This window comes from Quercus lobata, chromosome 8, assembly GCF_001633185.2.
Source record: "Quercus lobata isolate SW786 chromosome 8, ValleyOak3.0 Primary Assembly, whole genome shotgun sequence".
NCBI classification, from domain to species: Eukaryota; Viridiplantae; Streptophyta; class Magnoliopsida; order Fagales; family Fagaceae; genus Quercus; species Quercus lobata.
Genome location: NC_044911.1, coordinates 10024305 through 10044794, shown reverse-complemented (window position 1 = coordinate 10044794; position 20490 = coordinate 10024305). Strand labels below are relative to the sequence as shown.

At 34.9% G+C, this 20490-nt stretch overlaps 3 protein-coding genes and 2 pseudogenes across 6 annotated transcripts; 2 read left to right on the top strand and 3 right to left on the bottom strand.

The window, feature by feature from the left end:
• Positions 1 to 1231: 1231 nt before the first annotated feature.
• Positions 1232 to 3175, bottom strand: LOC115954811. Its single transcript, XM_031072754.1, has 2 exons — positions 3048 to 3175; positions 1232 to 1749 (listed from the first exon to the last, which is right to left on the bottom strand). Exon 2 carries the CDS (start codon positions 1742 to 1744, stop codon positions 1295 to 1297), a length of 450 nt encoding a protein of 149 aa, XP_030928614.1. The 5' UTR covers positions 1745 to 1749; positions 3048 to 3175; the 3' UTR covers positions 1232 to 1294.
• Positions 3176 to 3774: 599 nt separating this feature from the next.
• On the top strand, positions 3775 to 11045 carry LOC115955607 (annotated as a pseudogene). Its single transcript, XR_004084157.1, has 3 exons — positions 3775 to 4009; positions 4124 to 4198; positions 8605 to 11045. The product of XR_004084157.1 is annotated as a pentatricopeptide repeat-containing protein At1g66345, mitochondrial-like (transcript).
• On the bottom strand, positions 4206 to 8248 carry LOC115956323 (annotated as a pseudogene). Its single transcript, XR_004084295.1, has 2 exons — positions 8207 to 8248; positions 4206 to 7862 (listed from the first exon to the last, which is right to left on the bottom strand). The product of XR_004084295.1 is annotated as a pentatricopeptide repeat-containing protein At5g15280, mitochondrial-like (transcript).
• A 1903-nt stretch (positions 11046 to 12948) lies between the features above and the next one.
• On the bottom strand, positions 12949 to 15241 carry LOC115955608 (40S ribosomal protein S28-1-like). Of its 2 annotated transcripts, none has more exons than XM_031073803.1 (2): positions 14724 to 15241; positions 12949 to 13439 (listed from the first exon to the last, which is right to left on the bottom strand). In XM_031073803.1, exon 2 carries the CDS (start codon positions 13426 to 13428, stop codon positions 13231 to 13233), a length of 198 nt encoding a protein of 65 aa, XP_030929663.1. In that variant the 5' UTR covers positions 13429 to 13439; positions 14724 to 15241; the 3' UTR covers positions 12949 to 13230. The 2 variants fall into 2 exon arrangements, with proteins under 2 accessions (XP_030929663.1, XP_030929664.1); XM_031073804.1 differs by lacking the exon at positions 14724 to 15241 and adding an exon at positions 14257 to 14431.
• A 3575-nt stretch (positions 15242 to 18816) lies between these two features.
• On the top strand, positions 18817 to 19365 carry LOC115956322 (GDSL esterase/lipase At4g26790-like). The gene has a single exon (XM_031074737.1). It carries the CDS (start codon positions 18817 to 18819, stop codon positions 19363 to 19365), a length of 549 nt encoding a protein of 182 aa, XP_030930597.1.
• Positions 19366 to 20490: the final 1125 nt, after the last annotated feature.

The following is a 20490-nucleotide window of genomic DNA, read 5'->3' as shown; positions in this document are numbered from 1 at the left end:
CCAGTCATATCACCTACACGCTTGTCAATACACAAATATGCAGATTTTTGCAATGCACTGTTTTCAATGATGCAGAGCATCCTTGAAAAGTTTATGAAACATTTAATGCAACTCGGCACTGTCTCGTCAAGTCATGTCAGATGAAGCATAGGAATGCTGAATAGTCTTCACGTGAATAAACACACAACCTCCTTTGCAGTACACATCACCTGCCTTCTACTGTAGCATAAGCTATAGCCATATCAAACAGTTGCCTCAGCGAACCACGTGCACCAACAGGTGCCACTGTATAGCCAAGTCATGTTCGCAGTTAGTATGTGCTCCTCAACACCTCACTAAACAATACAAATGTCCAGACATATCATCTTTATTCACGTGAATACTTACCCCTTACATATAATCACATCCACGTGGATATTTACCCTTGCAAAACTTCTATATAAAGTCCTAGTCCCATTTACATCTACCCTTGCAAAACTCCTATATAAAGTCCCACTCCCATTTACATCTACCCTTGCAAAACATCTACAGATACCGATCATAAGTCACATTTTCCAATGTCAATGCGCAATTGGATGCTACCTCGTTTTCCAGATAGCTATAGGAGGGAGAGAGATTCCGACGAGAGGGAATACTATGCCGGACTGCGGCGGGAGTGGGACTTTCGTGTGAACGAGTCCAACGCTCTGCACGATGATCTCGTGCGAATCGGAGCGCCTCTTGTTGATCGTGTCTCACTCACACTATCACGACAAAATATGCATCAATATGAGCGTGCAGTGACAAAAATAAAAAAAGAGAATAATCTCATGATACTCCGTAGGTCCAGGTATCACATGCTACAGCTAGCGGAAGAGCTGGCCGCCGCCACGAACCGGCAACTCACTCCGACGGAATGTAACAATGTCCTTAACTACGAGGACTACCTGTCAGAGTGAATGCCTATGTGGTATGTGTGTTATGTCTAGGTTAAGTCAATAATGTTAGTAGCATTAGTGTTCAATATGCAATGCATGCATATTGGTGATATCGTGTAAGTTACTTTAAGTTTTCTGTATTATGTTGTAGGTGCTTATTGTTATGTTCTAGGTGCTTATTGAAAAACATCATGTGTGGGAATATTTGACTTTTATGCGTTCTGTGGGAATAAACTAGATTACGAATAATGTGCATGGTCCTCACAATCAATAATAAGGTTTACATAGTACAAATGCAACTACAGTGACCCACATACATTTAAAACATAGTTAACAAAAATAGTTAAATAACAAAGTCTAATTACACCACGACACGATTAGTCTTCATCTGACATCTCCACATCTGACTGATAAATGGGATCAGCAAGAAGTGATTGCATGAATTGTGCGTGCTCGTACCACCCTCCCTCCACTGACTCTCGGATCTCGACTTGGGTCCGATATCGATTAAGACGTATCTTCATTCGATTATTTTCTTCTCTTATGCGGTTCAATGCTTTACGAAGTTCGTCAATCGTGTCTCTAGGCATCTGCGATGCGAGTCGCCGAGGCACTGGCAACTTAAAACCAGTCAACTCATCATAAAACATTTGTTGTTCACGAAATAACCAATCCCACTCCTGTCTCATGGTATTGTGAACATAAGCACTATTTCGCAGATTTGGATTGATTGGATAGCTAAACTCATCTTCCAATACCCAGCAACGACCCATAGCAGTGAACACATCGTGAGGCCTATAGAGTTGTGGGTTGCCAGAACCAGACATTGACACTGAATACAATAACATCAACTGATCAAGTTAACACTGTGCATCAATTGTTGGTAAATAATGTAATGCTGCATAAGATGCTACATGACAGTGGCGGAGGTAGGATTTCAATTCAGGGGGGGCAAGCTTAGAAGTCAATATTAACAAAAAAAAATATATATATATATATATTAAAAAACATTATAAAAACAACTATAAGTGTCATACAAAAACTATGTAAACTATATTTAGACATTTAAGTTAATACTATAAAATAAATTGTGGAAATAAATAAATTTTAAAATTATTTAAAATATAGCAATTTACTTGCAAAGTTGTATACACATCTCACTATCTTTTCTTGATTGTTTTTGAAACTATAGGAAAAGTTCGACTTTCTTTTTATTTTACAAACTAATTAAAATTCTAGTTCATAGCATAAACCCACAATTTAAAACTGAAATGTCAACAAATTGAGGACCAAAAAACAAAAAAAAATTGTGTACAATATAGGACTATCGATTGACATAAGAAAGACACTACAATGCATTATTATTATGCTAGGTGTGTGTTATTGTGCCTAACGGAAATTCTTCTAATTAAAAGCTAACAGCTAACAAGTTAAAAGCTCTTGGTGTGTGTTATTGTGCCTAACGGAAATTCTTCTAATTATTTTTGCTTCTGTCACGAAACTTTTGGGTTGTTTCCTATTTTTTTTCCTTACACGGTGTCATTGACTTAGGTAAGCTTGTCATTTTCCCTCTATTTCAGCAGGGCCAGGAAGCTTTTTTCCTGATTTCTGTTTATTTTCTGCATCAAGCAGGGTAAAGCATTCTAAATATTCCCTAATAGTAGTACATATGGAATATTTTTGGACAACTCAAGGGGGGCACTTGCCCCCTCTCCTCCCCCTCCCCCCTGGCTCCGCCTCCGGTACATGACAAAGACATTCATCAATTTGTGTACTATTACATGCTAAAAATTAAATACTAACACTCAAATTTTACCATAAGCATTACACACATAACACGCAATATAACTCAATGTACACACATAACATTTATCACCATTTCTATAGCTTATTGTACGTTTCTTGTAACATCAAACAACTAATATACCTCTAAAATACCATTCAAGAAAATACACATAACACTCATTCAAGAAAATACCAAAGCATAAGTAATACAAATTATTAAATGAAAATTATACTCTAACAAAAAACATACATTATGATTGATAAATTTTTATAATATCTACAACTATACCAAGACAATAATAAAATCCTCAATGTATTTCAAAGAAGAGAATGAGTTAGGTAAACCTGAGATGATGGAGAGATAACACCAACTTCTGACCGAAAATTCTTAGAATGAGGAGAATATCTGAAAATGATGAGGAGAATTGCTTGAGAAGTAGATATAGCAGAATAACTCGATTATAAGAAAACCGAGTAATATTAATAACTCGATTTCCTATTAATCGGGTTCAGCTTCACGTGTGAAAAACTGATGTGAAATGGCGTCAGAATAACATAAAACTCGGTTATATGAGAACCGAGTAATACCAATAACTCGATTATCTGTTATTCGGGTTTTATGTACTCATTTTCCCCATTGACGAGTTATAAACAGTTACGCTGGAATATTTTATTGCCCAAAAGCCAAGCTGGCACACCAGCGTGGCAAGAACCTGGCTACAACTCGGTTTCTTCATAATCGAGTTACTTAAGTAACTCGGCTTTACGGAGATCGAGTTTTAAAACAGGGGCACGCCCCTATATAGTTTTGAAACAGGGGCATTATGCCAAAAATGTTTCGCAGAAAGGGCATAAGGCCAGAATCCTCTAATAATCCTTACATGAGTATTTTTTGAGCCATTAATTTTTATGAATGGACTACCTATTAGCCATTTGGGTCTTCTTTTACGCATCCCACGGATATATCATCCGTGTACTTAAAATTTAGAAATATAAATTTAAGACGTTTTAGGAATATGTTATCACCAACATAGATGCATTAGAACATTTTTTTTTTCCCCAAACGTGTCCCCAAAAAAAACAAAACAACAACGACGACGACGACGACGACAACAGAACAACACCAAACAAACAAAATCAGAGGCAGGGTTCACCCTTAAACCACGAGATACAACAAAAGTCATAGACTCAACCAGCGACGCACTCAGAGAGCACCTAGCCCTCTGAAATCAAATACATTCTGGGTTACAACCAGCAGCTGCTGACACTACTTGAAGTGGCCAATGATGGCAAATGGAGAGAGTGTGGTATTGCCTGTAACAAGCTCCCTCCTTGGTTTCTGCTTTTGGTTGGTACATTACTCTGCTTCTTGTGTTTCTAATTCTTGGGTATTTGGTGTGCTCTGGCTCTCTGTTAGCCAGATGTCAGACTGTTCAGAACTTGCCTTACTGGTTGGTGATTGGTGAGTGATGGTGATTGCCTCAAACAACTGGCCTGTGAGTTAATTTTATTCAGGAATTGAAATTTGTGCATACCCACTTGTGGATTCGATTGTTTTTTTTGCATTATTGTTTGGTGGGTTCAGTTAATTCAGTTGTCTTTTTATGCATGCCCGCTTTTGCCTTGTTTCTTTTGGATTTCTATGCATACCATCTGAAATGATTGTTTGAAAGAACTGTCTGGTGAATTATTTTAATCCAAAATTGAGTTTTTGCACACCCATTTGTGCATTTGATTGTTTTGAAATTTTTGCTGATTGGTTTCAATTTTAATTCTGCATATTTTCTTTAGGATTTGGTTTCTCTGTAACATTTATCTTTCAGGGTTTATTTCTTTTCTTTTTTTGGTTGTAAAAGTGTAAATCTTTACATAACCTCTTGTGAACTTTGTTTTAGAATAGATTATAACCTAGAAACTTGACAGGCTTCGTAGCTGGTTCTCTAGAACTCTAGAAGATCTTCAGTAACATATTTCATTGAAGTTTCTATGTTTATATAGGCACGTGTGCTAGGTGGTTGAAGAAATGACTGAACAGATTGCAGCTATATCAAATGATTTTTTTTTATTGGCAATGGCATCATCACCAATGACAATGTAAAACATATTGCAACAAAAGCTAAACACTGAACACATGAAGAATTTCGTCTTTGTTAAAAAATTAGTATAATACACTGTTCCATGCCAACTGGCTGTAGGAAGGTTTCAAAACTATAATGCACTATTTTATAAGATCAAATTTTGGGGTCTCACCAAAGCTGACCACCTCAGAAAAAACTCAGCCTATTGACATCATAACTGATCATTCTGGCCATGACATGGAATGGAAAATGAAAATTGACGTTTAACATTTCTGAATAAAGTTAGAGCTTTCAATTAAGACTGGCGAACTTGATCACCTACTTTGCAATAGCCTCAGATAACATCCGAGTACCGGCACCACCGAATGCAATCTTAAAATTTAGACTAGTATGAGGTTTGTAAGCACAACCAACTTACAACATAAAAAAAAAAAAAATGAATAGCACTCAAAATCCCAGTTTCATGTTTGCCGAATTACCCCTTGGCGTTGGAACCCCTTTTCCCAGCAAATCCACTTACAGAAAGAAGCCTTGACAGAAAGCCCTGGTTGCTGTCGCAATTGTCCTTGTCACTGAAATTGCTTATAAGGGACCAGTGTGTCTCAAGGTCTGACTCATAACCCCTTTGTTGCATCACTTGAATGAACTCTGATGCCTTATTGAGATTGTCTTCTAAGCGATACCTATTAATTACAGAGGAGTACATCTCCCTCGTTGGACTTTCACCAACCTGAAGGATAGAAATTAGAAAATCTTCAGCTTCTGAAGTTCGACCATTTTGGCTGAAGCATGGATGAGCATGCCTGAAGTGTTAATGCTCTACTTAAGATTCTTACACAACATTTCAGTCTAAAAATCCATAGCTTCATTCAATCTATTCTGGGTACAAAAACCTTGAATTACTGAATAATAACTAGTAGAATTCGGAACATTTCATTTCTTCAGCATTGTGTTCATAAGATCAACAGCCTTGTTCAGTCTCCCATACCAACAAAAGCAGTTAATTAGATTATCATAATTGATATTGTCAGGAATTAGGCATTTCTCTACCATCCTGTCCAACAGATCTTCTGCTTCTTGAAGCTTACCATGGGAAAGAAGGCCCCCAACAATTGCGTTTTGGATGCTTGAACCATGAACCCAACCTCTTGATTCCATTTCTTGACTCAACTGCAAGGCTTTTCCAAGATCACCAACATTACACAAGCTGCTAATTACTGCTCTCAAGCTCCGATTACTAGGTCTAATTTCATTAGAAATCATCATAGACAGCCAGTGCACAGTACTCGATACATCTTTACACTCAGAAAATCCATACACAAGAAAATTATAAGTGACTTCATTGGCTTGCAGTTCCTTCTCTTGCAATTCATCTAATATTTTATTTACAAGTGAACTGTTCCCTGTTGCAGAAAGAGAGCATATCAAAATGTTGTAGATGATGAGGTCATTTGAATATCTTTGTCCAAGCATAAGCTCCTTCAGACTCAACGCAGGAAGGACCCTACCCTCCAAAAACATCAAGCGCACCAAATTCTAGTAACTTGAGATTGAGAGGCCTAAATTTTTTCTTATAATAATACCAAGTAGCTTCTCAACTTTCCTCATGTTTTTCACTTGATAATGCCCTTGTATCAGCATGTTATAAATTTCTGCATCTGGAAGTAGCCCCTTCAAAAACATATCCTGGAATAGAGTGGATACTTATTGAATGTTGCCTGTCATACAAAACCCTTTCATTAGCGCACAATGTAAAGGAAATGTACATTTACCAGTTCCAATGCAGCTCTAAAATTTCCATGACCGTATTTCTGCTTCTGCATTACTAGTGAGTTAATCAGGTATCATGGAATCTTCAAGAACCCTGGCGACTGTTTTATCATACTCATCCAGGTCTGTATCTAAGTAGGGACCATTCCCAAGATTATAGAGAAACTCTGTTTTAGAAAATCCTGCATCATTGTCCCTTTTCAACCTCACAGCTGATGGATTTAACCCCAAGACCATAAATGCTTTGGAATGTGGATCCTCCAATGAAGAGCGCTGAAGAAAACCATGGCTAGCTATCTTGCAAACCATCATTTTCACTTCATCAAATTGTCTACCTTCACAAAATCCTGCTAATAGTATTCTGAAAGTTGATGCATTAGGTGGTGTCCCCTGATAAACCATTTCGTCAAGGATGTCTTGGGCATGCTTCCACATGCCTTCCTTAAGAACCCCACTGAGAAGAGCATTATAGGAACATATATTAGGTTTCAGGGATTTAGTCAACATTTCTGACATATAGACGAAGGCATTTTTCAGTTTCCCTTCATGACAATTCCAACCAATCAAAATCCCAAAGGTTATTTCATCAGGATTGAAACCCAAATCTTCCAATTCTCGCAAAAACAAGTCTGACCTTTCTGTGCCTGAATTGCTACATACACAATGTATAACCTTATTACCAGCAATAACAGTTGGGGCACGCTTCATCTCAGCAAAGAAACTCAGCAGATCCTCAAAGTCCTTCTTCTCACGGTACCCATGAGCAATTTCATTAATAACTAGGCTCCAAACTAGAAACCACAGCCCTCTTGACAAGATTTCTTCCTTCTTGAATCTTTCCATCCCTACAAAGTAGTCTAATGACATTCTCCAAACTAGCTTTCTCTGCACCACTCAAATTAACATTCATCTCCAACATGTCCCAACAAACTTGATATGCCAATTGAATTTTCTTCTTTCGAACCAAAATATCAAGAACACAACAACGCATCATAGATGGCACTAAACCCTGCCCCCTCATTTGATCATACACAATAATAGCTCTTTCTAATTCATCCTCACCAACATAAGCTTCAATCACTAACTGAAAATTTCGTGACTATCCAATGAAATTCCTTGACTTTCAATTTTACAAAGCAAGAATTCAGCTTCCCTAAGCATCCCCACATGGACAAGCAACAAGGCCATGGCTTCACACGACCGAGGGAGATGCTTAAAAACCCTTATACTGTTCATTGGCCCACTTAAAAACTTCCCACAATTCGCGATGCTGGTGCAAGCTGTGATTGCTGATATTGTATACTGGGTTTTTCTGGTGCAAAAATGTGAACTCTAATTAAAATTTTAATAGGCTCTTTGCTGTTTGTGGAGGATCCCTGTATCAGTTTTTGATCCTTGTTATTTGTTGCTAGGTTGTAGCTCTTGCTTTGTTGTTTTTGGATGTTTGCAGCTAGTTGCTGCGCTGCTTCTTGCTATGTTGGTCTTTTAAATAAAAGTTTTCTTATTCATAAATATATATATATATATATATGGAAAAAAACCAATTCCTCTTGGGGTGTGAGATTTGATGAATTTCTACCGTGCCCAATTTGTAGTGTACCCTAGGAGTTTTGGATATATGATGGAGAAGGCCAAGGGGCCCTTTGTTATAATAACTTGGAGATAAAACTCAGAAGAAACTTTCAGTCCCTTACTCATATCTGTTCGCATTCATTGAGTTTATATATTGTTGGTGGACAATTTCACCATTTTTCTATTCCTGTTTTAGATGGATTTCCTATGCACAATAGTATTTTTGTGAGAGAGAGAGAGAGAGTCATGACCTCAAAAGTCCCTAACATGTTACTAGTAAAAAAAAATTCCATAGTCATATTAATTACTTAATAGTGAAATATTTTTATTGAATAAATTTAAAAATTCTGCTTTGGAAGATGTAGTTTAGTAGAGGCTATGTCAAATAATAGGAGAATGATTCATACAATGTTTCCAAAATCATTGTGGTAAATCTTTGACTTGTTGCTTGAATCTTGATTCTGACTTAATATTTTTGGCAGGTTTGTGTACTTTTAGAGGAAAGAGCAATACTGTAGTGCATACTCCGTCTCACCATTACTTTTTCATCATAACAGAAATCAAACGTTGAAGTTTTGGTTATCTGTCAGTTTTTGCCGGATGCTGTGCATCTAAGTGGTGTTTGCCCAGGGTAAGATGACTATCCTGAGATTGACAATGTTAGAATGTACTACCTCTATGCTTTATCGATTTCATTGGTAATGTGCAGAGACATAAAAAAATTGCCTCTTAATTGAATCCATGATAGCAAAATCATGCTTTCAGTGCGTCGAATTATACCATCCTTGGTTTCCATATCAGTCAAGAATTCCAGTAGCCTATGTGTTCATAGTCCTCAATCAGTGGTAGCTAAATTCATTCATGGTTGTACAGAAGCAAACATTGATACCGTAGTCAATTCCATATGTGGTTCATTCAGGAAGGGCTGTAATTGGGAGATTCTGACTCAAAATTTTGATTCTGTTCACTTAAATGATTTGATTGTTGAGAAGGTACTGCTGGAATTAAAGGAACCAACTGATGCAAAACGGGCTCTAGCTTTCTTCCATTGGTCAGCACAAAGGAAAAATTTTGAACATGGGAATTGGTCTTACTGTATCACAATTCATATTTTGGTTGAAGCACGACTGCTTACGGATGCTCGAGCATTGCTTGAATCAGTTTTGAAAAAAAATGCAGGGAGCCATTTGAGATTTTCAGTTGTGGATTCTCTACTTAGCAGTTACAAGATTACAGTTTCAACTCCATTTGTGTTTGATTTGTTAGTACAGGCTTATGCTAAACTCTGAATGTTTAAGATTGCTTTTGATGTCTGCCGCTATTTGGAAGAACATGGCTTCTCTTCAAGTCTTATAAGTTTCAATACTTTAATTCACGTTGTTCAAAAATCTGATCAAGTCCCTCTAGTTTGGAAGATTTATGAGCATATGATTCAAAATAGAACGTATCCAAATGAAGTAACAATCCAAACAATGATAAGTGCATTGTGCAAGGAAGGGCATTTGCAGAAATATGTCGACATATTGGACCAGATTCATGGTAAGAGATGCTCTCCTTCAGTAATTGTTAATACCAGTTTGATCTTAAAGATTTTAGAGGAGGGAAGAATTGAAGATGGTATGGTATTATTGAAGAGAGTGTTGCAAAAGAGTATGATTCTTGATACAATTGCTTATTCACTAATTATTCATGCTAAAGTAAAACTTGGGAATTTGGAGTCAGCGTGGAAAGTGTATGAAGAAATGCTAAATAGAGGTTTCCAAGCAAATCCTTACATCTATACTTTGTTTATAGGAGTCCATTGTAAAGAGGGAAGAATAGCAGAAGCACATTGCCTAATGAAGGAGATGGAAGATCTGGGTTTGAAGTCGTATAGTGAATGTTTTGATCTTCTCATTGAGGGGTGTGCTAAAGCAGGAAAATTGGAAGAGAGTTTAATGAATTGTGAGAAAATGTTGGAGAGGAGACTTGTTCCTGGTTGTTGGGCTTTCAATGAGATGGTAGGAAAGCTCAGTGAAAATGGGAATGTGGAGCAAGCCAATGCAATGTTAACTATTTTGTTAGATAAAGGATTCCTGCCTGACGAGATTACATATTCTCATCTGATTGAGCGTTATAGCAAAAAAGGTGAGTTTCATGAAGTTGTCAAACTCTACTATGAAATTGAAAACAGATCACTGTCTCCTGGATTATTGGTCTATATGTCAATGATTAGGAGCCTTTGCCTGTCTGGGAAAGTGGAGGAAGCAGAAAAATATTTGAGGATTATGAAAGAACGTTCACTGGCCCCAACTACGTGCATTTACGAGACATTGATTGCAAGCCACTCTAAAAAAGGTGATAGAACAAGGGCTCTTCACCTTCAGGATGAAATGTTTTCACAAGGACTGAAGCCTAGTTGTTCGTAGCTTTCTGGTTAAAGTGCAGAGAACATTGAAGACTAGTGTCCACTCAGGATAAAGAGTAACTCCTATTAACTTTAAAAAGCTTGCTCTAGCTATTCTTAAACTATACTGCTGACCTGGATCCGAATTGCACAAGCTCAAGTTGTTCATGTAAGTACTACAGGTGGAAAGGATCCCATTAACAAAGAGAACGCTAATAAACACAGGAAGGATGGTTTTGGCAGTACCTGATTGGACTTGTGCTGGCCACACACAAATAGATGATTCTTGAGTCCAGATAGGTGCTGATCATCTTATAACTTTTTTCTCTTTTCTAGGATCTCTATGTCCATGTAATTCCTTGATCATAATTTAGTGAATTCAGTTTTGCAAGGCAATGGATCTTATAATCTATTGGTGCTAATCATGCAATTTGATACTAAGAAATGGTGATCCTATACTAATTGATTCAGTGGCCTGAAAAAGAAGAAGAAATAAAACACGCTTTGGTTATATGTTTTTGTTAATGCAGAAGTTTTAATGTTGTTGTTGGGGACAAGCGTTTACTCTTTCCCTAAGTATAAACGGATTACACTTTTGGTACATAGAAAATAATTATGGCTGCAATTTTCTTTTTGGTATGTAGTTCAATTACAATTTACTTATTTTCTATTCAAGTCAAAGCTCAGCTTACAATTTTGTGTGGGATTTCCAAAATGCATATGGTCAGTTGCAACTTGCAAATGAGTCCTAATTCACAATTTTACTTAAGTAAATTACAGTTTCTTTTTCTTATAAGAGTAGGTGGAGGCTGAAGTCATGAACTCAGTAATTATAATGGATGAGTGTATAATTTCCCAATAATTAGAATAAGCAAAATGGAGGGACTTTTTATGATTCGCATCAAAGCCAAACACTAAAGGTTAGTGCAATTTTTTGTCCTTGCTTGGGAGTGTGGAGACAAATTTTTATAATACATTAACAATTGAAATCGTTTTCGATTTTGTTTTTGTTTTTGAGAATGATTAACAATTGAAATCATGTAATTCATGTATTCCAAATTATTCATGTATTCCAAATTACGAAAGAAAATGCTATATCAAACAAAGAAGTTCAGAAATACAATATTTTCGGTGATTTATTTGTACTTTTTTTTCTTCATATCTTTAATTTTTTATTTATATAAATAAAATTCTATGGATAAAAATTCATGCATTTCCCTAATCCCAATTATCCACCACCATATAAAAAGAGAAAATATTATTTCACACTTATTTACCTTCATTATTTCAGACATATATATATAATTGACATGCGAATGTCCACTTTTTGACACATTAAAGTAGATGTGAAATAGTAGATGTAAAAGAATCAAAACCAAAAGAGAAGATATTACTATGAAATATCTTAATAGGGTGCTACTATGTTTACATCCAGGTAAGGAAGACATACTAGTCGCCCCCTAACCATTTTTCAATTACCCAAAAAAAAAAAAAAAAAAAAATTCCTAACAAACTCATTGTATATTCTCTTATAGGATGCAGGACCCTGCCAGGTTTCTTGCTTTTGTTTATAAAAAAAGGAACTTTTCCTGAGGGTAGGACCTTTGAGTTTAAACACTTTGATATATGCACACATTCCATCCATCTGGCACCAAAAAAAAAAAAAAAATCAAAACTTATGTGGTCGGCTGATGCTAACTTTTTTTTTGGTACTCTAGAGAAAAATTTAGACACTAATCTGACAGCAGTGGCGTAATTCTCAATGAAGAAATGGTGAGTACCAATTGCGGCCTACAACAATGCTCCTAAATAAAAAAACAAGCTGATAAGTTAAACACAATATAAGAACAAAAATTAACATCTGTAATAGTCTGTATTGACCATCAAATCAATTGCCAAACCACCAATGTGAATGTCATAAAATATTTCCATCTTTTCAATTCCATCGTTGATGACCATATTAAAAGACCTAACCTACCAAGGTGGCCATAGGCCCCTCTTAACAGTTCTATATAATCTGTCATATTCTTACATATTTATTAATATACACTCCAGACACACAATATTCATAATACTCCAGACACACAATATTCATAATTCTATGCGCGTCCACATTTTTTAAGTATGTCCACACTCGACACATAAAATGCATAGTGTATAGATGATGCACACTAACAAGTGTGTAGCAATCAATGCCCAGTTTTAAAGGCCTTGCATTGACAAGGAGATTTTATTTTCACCAAATGACACAAAATCTCCCTCCCATTATAGGATATCATAACAAAGATAGACTCACAGCACCTGCAAAGAATATAACAGCTAGACTACAGCATTTTTTTAATAAAAAAGTTACTATCACAACACAGTTTCCATTGTATTAATACATCAAATCATATCTATACGGCAACTCACCTGTATTGGCTATCCTAATGATCATACATATAAACTAAGCATGCATTCATATAATGTGTTAAACTTGTTATTGCTACATCTTTAGATTACTCTTCGGTGAAAAAACTATCATACCAAGCTCATAATTAGTTAAGCCTAGCTTACCTGGTAATGTAATTGATATTTAGAAATGTGCCATTGAAATATTGAAATGTGAAAGTAAAATACCAAAACTATTGAGTTCAATGCAAAATCTTATTCAAGACAGACAACCTAATGGTGGCATTAGCCTAAACATTTGAAATAACTGGGTGGCCAAATATGAGCCCCCTCAACGCAACCTTCTTGCTTCCCTCTCAGACTCTAGTAGGGCGAGGATGTCCCCTTCCCTGACTGGTCCCTTGACGTTCCTTGTAATTTGCCGCTTGCTTTCATCCATAAACTGCACTCTCACCTGAGTCACCTGCCCTCTTGATCCTGTCCTCCCTATAATCTTTATCACAGTTGCATACTTCACGTCAGAATTCATTTTGCCGCTAACTGCCAAAAATGAGAACATGTAACTATCAATATCTAATGCATTAGAAAGACATGCATTTTTTAAGAAAAAGGTAGATAAGACACAGAGAAAATTGCCAATGAGCTATGGTTCAATTGACACTTCCTTCTCCCTTAATAATGGTAAGGGGAGTGAGGCCGTAGGTTAAAAATCCACTAGTGTGTGTGACTTACTAAACAAAGACAGAAAACTAGATCAACTTATTTTACATACACATTATTCTGGTAGGCTAATATCTTTGGAGGAAACACAAAAAAAGGGAAAAAAAATATTTTTACTGTTGCATTCCTACATGCCTCAAACGTTTATCCTTTGGCTATTAATCAGTCTATATTGCCAATTTTTTTTCATGTAATTCGCAGTGCTAGGTTGTTCTACCTATTTTTTGTATATAGGTATTATGGTTTTCAAAATAACTTCAATCATGGCTTTTGGATTGCCCTACAAAGCAACTATATTCATAAAATCAAACACAGCATAAAACAAACACATATAGCTAGATAAAAACATGTCTACTTTTACAGCAGAAAAAAATAGAAGAGGAAAATGTTATCTTGATCCGACAGGTAATTTCTCTAAAAAGAAAGAAGAAAATATATATACAGTTTTGGTATTAAGGGATGAAACAAAATGCAGTGGAAACAAAACAAAAAAACAAAAGACCCAATAACAATGTCACACGTGACCTTTCGGTAATGATATATCAGGGAAAAAAAAAAAGACTGGTATAGAATTAAAAGGAGAATAATAACATGGTGATGATGGATAAACTAGAATGAAAAAGAAACAATGTCGTACCTTGTTAACACACACAAACGACAGAGCTTCTGTTCCTTAGGAGAGAGGAGAGGAGACGAGAGACTAAAACCCTAAAATGTTTGTACGTTTGGTTTTATAGGTGCAACTCTGCTAGGGTTGGATTTTTTTTTTTTTTTTTGGCTAAAATGCAAAAAACACTACTGGGCTTGGATCAATTGCAAAATTACCTTAATAGGGGTTTTTCAATTCTTAAAACTTTAATTATTTATGGGCTTGGATCCATAAGAGCTAATCTAATGAAAGTAAATCCATTAAAAAGAAGTAAAATAAGCACATTGACAAAATCAATCAAATAAAGAGCAATATTCATTGACAAGATAGATATCAACGGAAAAAGTTAAGACAACCTATCTGTACAAATCACCAAAACCCCCCACAAAAACAGAGAAATGAAAGAACACAAAACCGATACTCATTGCCTACGAAGAGAGTTGTCGAGAACCAACCTCAATCGGCTGCCACCGCCTTTCGAAATCCATAGCCACCAGATCCCTCTTCCTTTCCTTTAGCAACATTTTCAACTTGGTTGTTTTGTACTCTCTTTTTTTCCCAGATCTAGAAACACATCCACTCAAATGCCCCAAATTTCAAACCCAAGCCAAATTGTCAAAGCTTTTTCACATCCCAAATTGAGCCCAGTCACCAAGACAACCTAGATACAACCAAAAACAGAGGAAGGAAAAGTAGAAATAAAGGCATAGAGAGAGAAAGGGGAGGCCAACGGTTACTAGTGGTGGTGGTGGCGCTCAAGGGTTCGGCCATGGCTGAGACGAGAGAGAGAATCCGAGATAGCAGAGAGAGAGAGAGTGAGACGGAACTGGTTGTGGAGGGTTACAAATCTGGTGGCTGCGGTGGTGTTTGTGGTGGTGTTTTTGTTTCTTGGATCGAAGCATGAGAAAGACTCAGAGAGAGAAGGAGTGAGACAAGAAGAAGAAGAAGAAGAAGAAAGAGAAGAGAGCAGCTTCAGACGGAGTAGAGACTAGAGAGAGAAAATGGAGAAGTTAAAAAACCGAAGAAGGGTATTTTTGTCTAATAAGTATCAAATTTAACTTTTCAAAAACGTTTTAGCTATTACTATTTATTACTATCGGGCACTGCAAAAAGTTAAGGTATCTACTTTACCTATTTATACTGATCTATTTTAACTTTTAATATAATAAAATAAATAATTATTACAATAAAATAATACATCACATTATAAAAAAAATCATAAATATTCTAAGTAATATGAATACAAAATAAAATAATTTATTTATTTATCTTTGAACTACAGTACACAATTATCTTTAGCTATGCATTGTAATTGAAAAGTCAAATTTTTTGGTTATAACTTCATTGCTACAATTTCAAATAGCTTTTTAGTGGTACTAAAAATAATTTTTTAGTTTTTTAACACCACTATTACAGGTGCTCTTAGTAAAAATAACTCCACAGTGTAGTTTATTTATTTTTAATTTCCTTCTTTAAAAGGTGCTTTGCAGCACCTGTTAACAGGACGCATAAAATATATGCAAGATTTATACATTTTAATACATAAGTGATTACTTTTTTTTTTTTTTTTGAAGTGAATACATAAGTGATTTTTAGCTAACTTTTAATTTTTATTAACAATAAAAAACATTTAAATATTATTGTCTTTTATTTTGGTATGTAAAGATGCTGTCCCGTTGTGATAATTGTCGTGCACTCAAATTCTCTAATCACGAAGATATCAAAAAATTTTACGAAAACTTCAAATACAAAATCGCTTTTACTTGAGCAAAATTAATTGGCCAAAGACATCTTCACCCACTCTCATATTCAAATTTCCTAGGTTTTGTAGTTGTAAACTTGTAGTTTGCAAAGGCTATGGTGATAGAGACCAGACTTGCGCTGCGATTGGGCACCTCAAAACACATGTTCCATTGCTTCTTTCTTCAAATTACTTAGGAATCTCTGTGGACGATAGTGGAAATCTTTTGATTTAGACTTCACAGGTCTTTAGTATATTTTCCATGCTAATTCCTATATCAATATCTCTAATCCTGCACACATTTCCCTCGGGCTATATTCTTGTTTTAACATTACATAAGATAATGGATCGTAATTGATGGAATGTGTGTGTTTCAAATGGTTAATATTTAAAGTGAATTCTAAATTTCTACGATTAGAAATTTGGTAGTAAAAAAAAAGAGTAAGAAGTAAATCAACAACTCTCACGTTACTAAGCGGCTATTTCTTGGAGTGACAAATGATATAATTGCCTTTAACACCTCATTGAGGTGGGTGTGGCTCTTGGTCCACATTCAGCCAAGTGGCCAAATCTTAGCCAACCCTTTTATATGATTGACAACCAAGATGCATCCAAGTGGTGCGATGCTTTCGGTTGAGTTGCGAATTTGTAACAAGGAAAAATTGATAGTAGAAAAGGAAAGAGCATGGAGAGATAGAGAGTGAAGAGTGAGAATAGAGAAAGGCTATTATAAAAGGTTATTCTAAAATCCGTGTGAAAGTGTGTCCAAAAAATAGAGGTAGACAGTCACTATAATCTAATTTTAGGCAGTTATTCAACCCGAAAATCACTTCACACTTAATTTTGCTTCAGTTGACATGAATCGATCTTTAAAGAGAATGCATTTGTGTGATTTTATAACTCTGCAAGATTATTCTTAAACTTATTTTAATTTTCTTTTTATTGTAGTGACTATTTGGATTAAACTTATTCTATTGGCAAAAATAAGAATTCGTGCATACATCAAAATTATTTCCTAAAAGCAATTGGTCCACGGGAGCTTATCTTCCATTCTCGAGGACTATTTGCTATTGAAGTGGGGCGGATTCAGTGGGACCTTTGAGAGAATTTTTTTTAAAAAAAAGAAAAAAGAAAAAGGGAGAAAATAAAATTAATATAAATTTTTTTATCACATTTTAATTTCAAAATATATATGATAACATTTTCTGTCCACTCAACAAACCAAATAATTTCTATGCATATTTAAGTGGAATAATATTATGGGTTCTAGTTAGATCAATTGATAAAATATCTATTTCTGATGGTTGAATAAGAAATCTGAGGTTCAATCCTGCCTACACCAAAAACCAATTTGTGTCTTGATCAGATGATAAAAGTGGAATAACATTGTGTTTTAGATTTAATATAGACTAGTGGTTTAATTTTTTTTTCTAAACCTTAGGTTATTAATTTGTTAATTTCATAAGAATTTGTTATTTTTTTTTAAACTTCAAAGTTTATTTTGTTGCTTTTGAGTGGAGTTTGTGGTATGCATTTATGTTAGAATCTATTCCCATCTCCCTTGTGTGTGTGTGTGTGTTTGTTTCTCAATATATATATATATATATATGGGTTAGGCTAGGTCCAGTGTCCGGTAGTACTGGACTCGTTGAGATGATGATATGTGTTCACTTTTAGACACGTGTCACCATCTGACCGGATCCAGTGCACTAAATGCACTAGACATAAACCAAGTCCTATATATATATATATATATATATATATATGTGGGTTAGGCTAGGTTCAGTGTCCGGTAGTACTGGATTCGTTGAGATGATGACATGTGTTCACTTTTAGACACGTGTCACCATCTGACCGGATCCAGTGCACTAAATGCACTAGACCTAAACCAAGTCCTATATATATATATATATATATATATATATATAATGAAAAAACATCCCTAAAGTCAAAAATGAAACTGAATCCATTATCTTTGGTTCTTCAATTATTCTAGTTTCTTAAGTGGATGGAAAATGATATTGCACATGATAAAATATTAATAACCAAATTGACAAAAGTCAACCCATTAGTGTTGTATTAATTATTGACTCACATAGCCACACTTATCTATACATAAATAATACATACTTACTTTTTTCTTGAATTAATAACTTTATAACAAGTTATTATAATATGATAATAATACACACACATATATAACAAACCTTTTGTATCTTAATCATTAAATTATACTATATTTATACTATACACACACATTCACAAAAACAACATTATGACAGAAATTAAAATTAATAATAATGCACACAACCAATGTCAGACACACACTCACACACATATAATATAAATTTATAATAAAGAAAGAGATATTCACAACTCACAAATACTCACTCTTTACTTTTAAAAGAATCTAGTTTTCATCGTTAAAAAAATTAGAATGAATCTAATAAATTATTTAAGGGTATCTTCGGTGTAAAATGGAATAATTATTAATAGTCATTTTATCATTTGGTACAAAATATTTTTTTTTAATAGTTGTGAATTTGTAATAATTATTCTTTATTGCATGTAATTGGGTTTTAAATTAATATATTTCTAAGCTATATTTTATAGTCAAACTTATGAATAGTTACTGTCATTATGATTAAGTTTCTTAATGGTTTTCTACCAGTTTCGGAAATATATATAGACTGCTACAATAGAATATAGTGTATTCAGTTACATGGTTAAAATTACTAGATCAAGTTTCATAATGAGAAATTTGTGGTTAGCTATAGGTTTATTCTCTTTATTACTTGCAGTCTGTAATGCCTCTATGGAAGGAATTGGAGTACTACAAGGAATACCAGCAGGACCTGAGAGGATATCTTGGCAACGAGATTGCTAACGAGGTTCTGGGTGAAGCACTCTACCTGTTAAGCATTGGAACCAATGATTTCCTAGAGAACTACTATATACTTCCAAAAAGATCATTAGAGTTTTCCATCGAGGGGTACCAGAATTTTCTAGTAGGTATTTGTGGAAATTTCATCACAGAGCTCTACAATCTTGGAGCTCGGAAGCTATCCATAACTGGGCTTCCTCCAATGGGGTGTTTACCATTTGAAAGAACCACAAATATCTTGTTTGGGGGTGACTGTATAGAGGATTACAATAATGTGGCCGAAGATTTCAAAGAAAAGTTGAAGGGAATGATTGTAAATCTGAACAAGCAGCTTGCTGGAATCCGACTGGTGCTTTCAAACCCTTACGATATTCTCTTAGAAATGATTCAGAATCCAGAATTTTTTGGTAAGCCTTTTGTTATTCCTGCAATCATAACTGGTTTGACACTGCATGATGAGAATGACATATAGGTCCAGTAATATAATCTCATCTCATCAATTACCATAAAGGGTACAAATGACTAGTCTAGTAATGTAATCGGTTTTGATGATCCAATCTGGTAGAACAAATATCTGGCATTAAGCAATCACATGGTCAGTGGTGTTATTAAATCCTTACCAAATAAGGGAACAAATGTAACTATTTTTAATTAATAATAAAGCACACAGCCAATGTTAGAAATACACACACATATAATATAAATTTATAATAAAGAAAGAGATATTCACAACTCACAAATACTTATTCTTTACTTTTAGAGTTGAAGATACAAAGATAGTCAAATAGAGAAGAGGGATGATATGAGATTCATGAGAGAGAGAGAGAGAGAGATGTGATATGTGATATTGTTTGGTTTTAGGATGGACTGATGTGTGTTGTTATTTGGTTTTGGGCTGAGCTGATATATGGTTAAGGTATGCAAAAATCAATCTCTCAATCAACTGCACAAGAGGAAATTCACTATTTAATTGGATCAATTAAAATTTATAATGAGATAGTTCCAATATTGATAAGAAAAAGATGAAACGTAAAGAGAGATAACGGCCATTAGAGTACCAAAAAAAGTAAATATGAGTATTTTGAAGGCTTTTGTCATCCCTATCCTCAAAGAAAGTATATGTCCGTCTCACATGGGTTGTATGCACTAGTGCCTACAAGATTTTTGCTTACAAGATTTTCGCCTATTATGAGTTTTCTAGGTATTACTTCTCCTTTGTTGCTTGCGTGAGTCCAATCCAATTCAACGCCCCACCATTCCAGACTTTTGCAATCTATGCCTAAGACATTCATTACTACTTACAACTCAATGCGGTAACCTACATACAATAAATTTCACCCACTTATTAAGATAATAAGTCATTTTTGTTTTCACTTTAATACCACCACCGCCACAAACATGGATATATATATTTTTTTTTTTTGTAAAATAACACTATTTTTATAACAATTTCGTTAGTTAGAATCGTTTCTAAACTATTTAGAAAATTAACATCTTGAATCTTTTAGACTCGAGTTTATTGTAGTGACTCGAGTCTGATGTGCTGGTAGAGCTGATGTGAAAAATTATCTACGGGGAACTCGAGTCTTTCCTCAAA